Source organism: Herpailurus yagouaroundi, unplaced genomic scaffold, assembly GCF_014898765.1.
Source record: "Herpailurus yagouaroundi ecotype Mexico unplaced genomic scaffold, PumYag 160, whole genome shotgun sequence".
In the NCBI taxonomy this organism is placed as follows: domain Eukaryota; kingdom Metazoa; phylum Chordata; class Mammalia; order Carnivora; family Felidae; genus Herpailurus; species Herpailurus yagouaroundi.
The window spans coordinates 51,714,257-51,714,857 of record NW_024412401.1 but is presented as its reverse complement, the minus strand read 5'-3'; the positions used below and the strand labels follow the sequence as shown (position 1 = coordinate 51,714,857).

The 601-nt window shown below is 73.5% G+C and overlaps 1 protein-coding gene across 4 annotated transcripts in view; it reads right to left on the bottom strand.

Moving 5' to 3' along the window:
• The window catches only part of USP20 (ubiquitin specific peptidase 20), a 50,216-nt gene that overhangs the window by 5,417 nt on the left and 44,198 nt on the right, over positions 1-601 (bottom strand). For all 4 annotated transcript variants that reach the window (XM_040482624.1, XM_040482623.1, XM_040482626.1 and 1 more), the window contains 2 exons: positions 224-393; positions 60-141 (listed from right to left, as the gene is read on the bottom strand). In XM_040482624.1, the coding sequence (XP_040338558.1) occupies positions 60-141; positions 224-393 (252 nt within the window). The remainder of the gene's footprint in view (positions 1-59; positions 142-223; positions 394-601) is intronic.

Below are 601 nucleotides of genomic sequence, written 5' to 3'. Positions count from 1 at the left end.
GGGGGGGGGGGGGGGGGCAGGCAGGCTGCCCTCCCAGAAGAGGCAGGCGCGGCACCTACCTGTTGTAGAGGTGCTCCCAGACGTTCTGGGGCAGGATCACTACCAGGTCGTCGATGTAGTGGTATTTGTTGGGCGGGATGCCTGGGGAGGAAGGCAGAGGGACGGGGAGCTGGGGGCTCGGCCGCCCGCGCCCCCGCCCCCGCCGCAGAGAAGGCGCCCTCACCTCCGTGGGAGCAGAGGAAGGTGTGGTTGGTGATGGGCCCCGGCTCCGCGAAGGTGTTGAACTTGTTAAGCCATTCCCGGGACGCGTAGAACCGCAGCAGGCTGGGCTCCCGCAGGGCGGCCAGGGATACCACCTGCTGCCGCTCCCGCACGGCCTCCTCGCTGCTCTTCCTGGGGCAGGGGTGAGGCGAGGGGGGGTGGGGTGGGGCAGACGTGGGAGGGGGTTGGGGCGGGAGGGTTGCGCGCGGCCGTGCCTGGGCTCGCTCCGCGCGGGAGGGGGGGGGGAGCAGCCACGGCTGGCAGGGGGGGGCTCGGGGCCGCCTGCCGCCGCTCCCCCTGCCTGAGCCCCGCCCCTGCCAGAGTTGCGGCCACCGTCCCC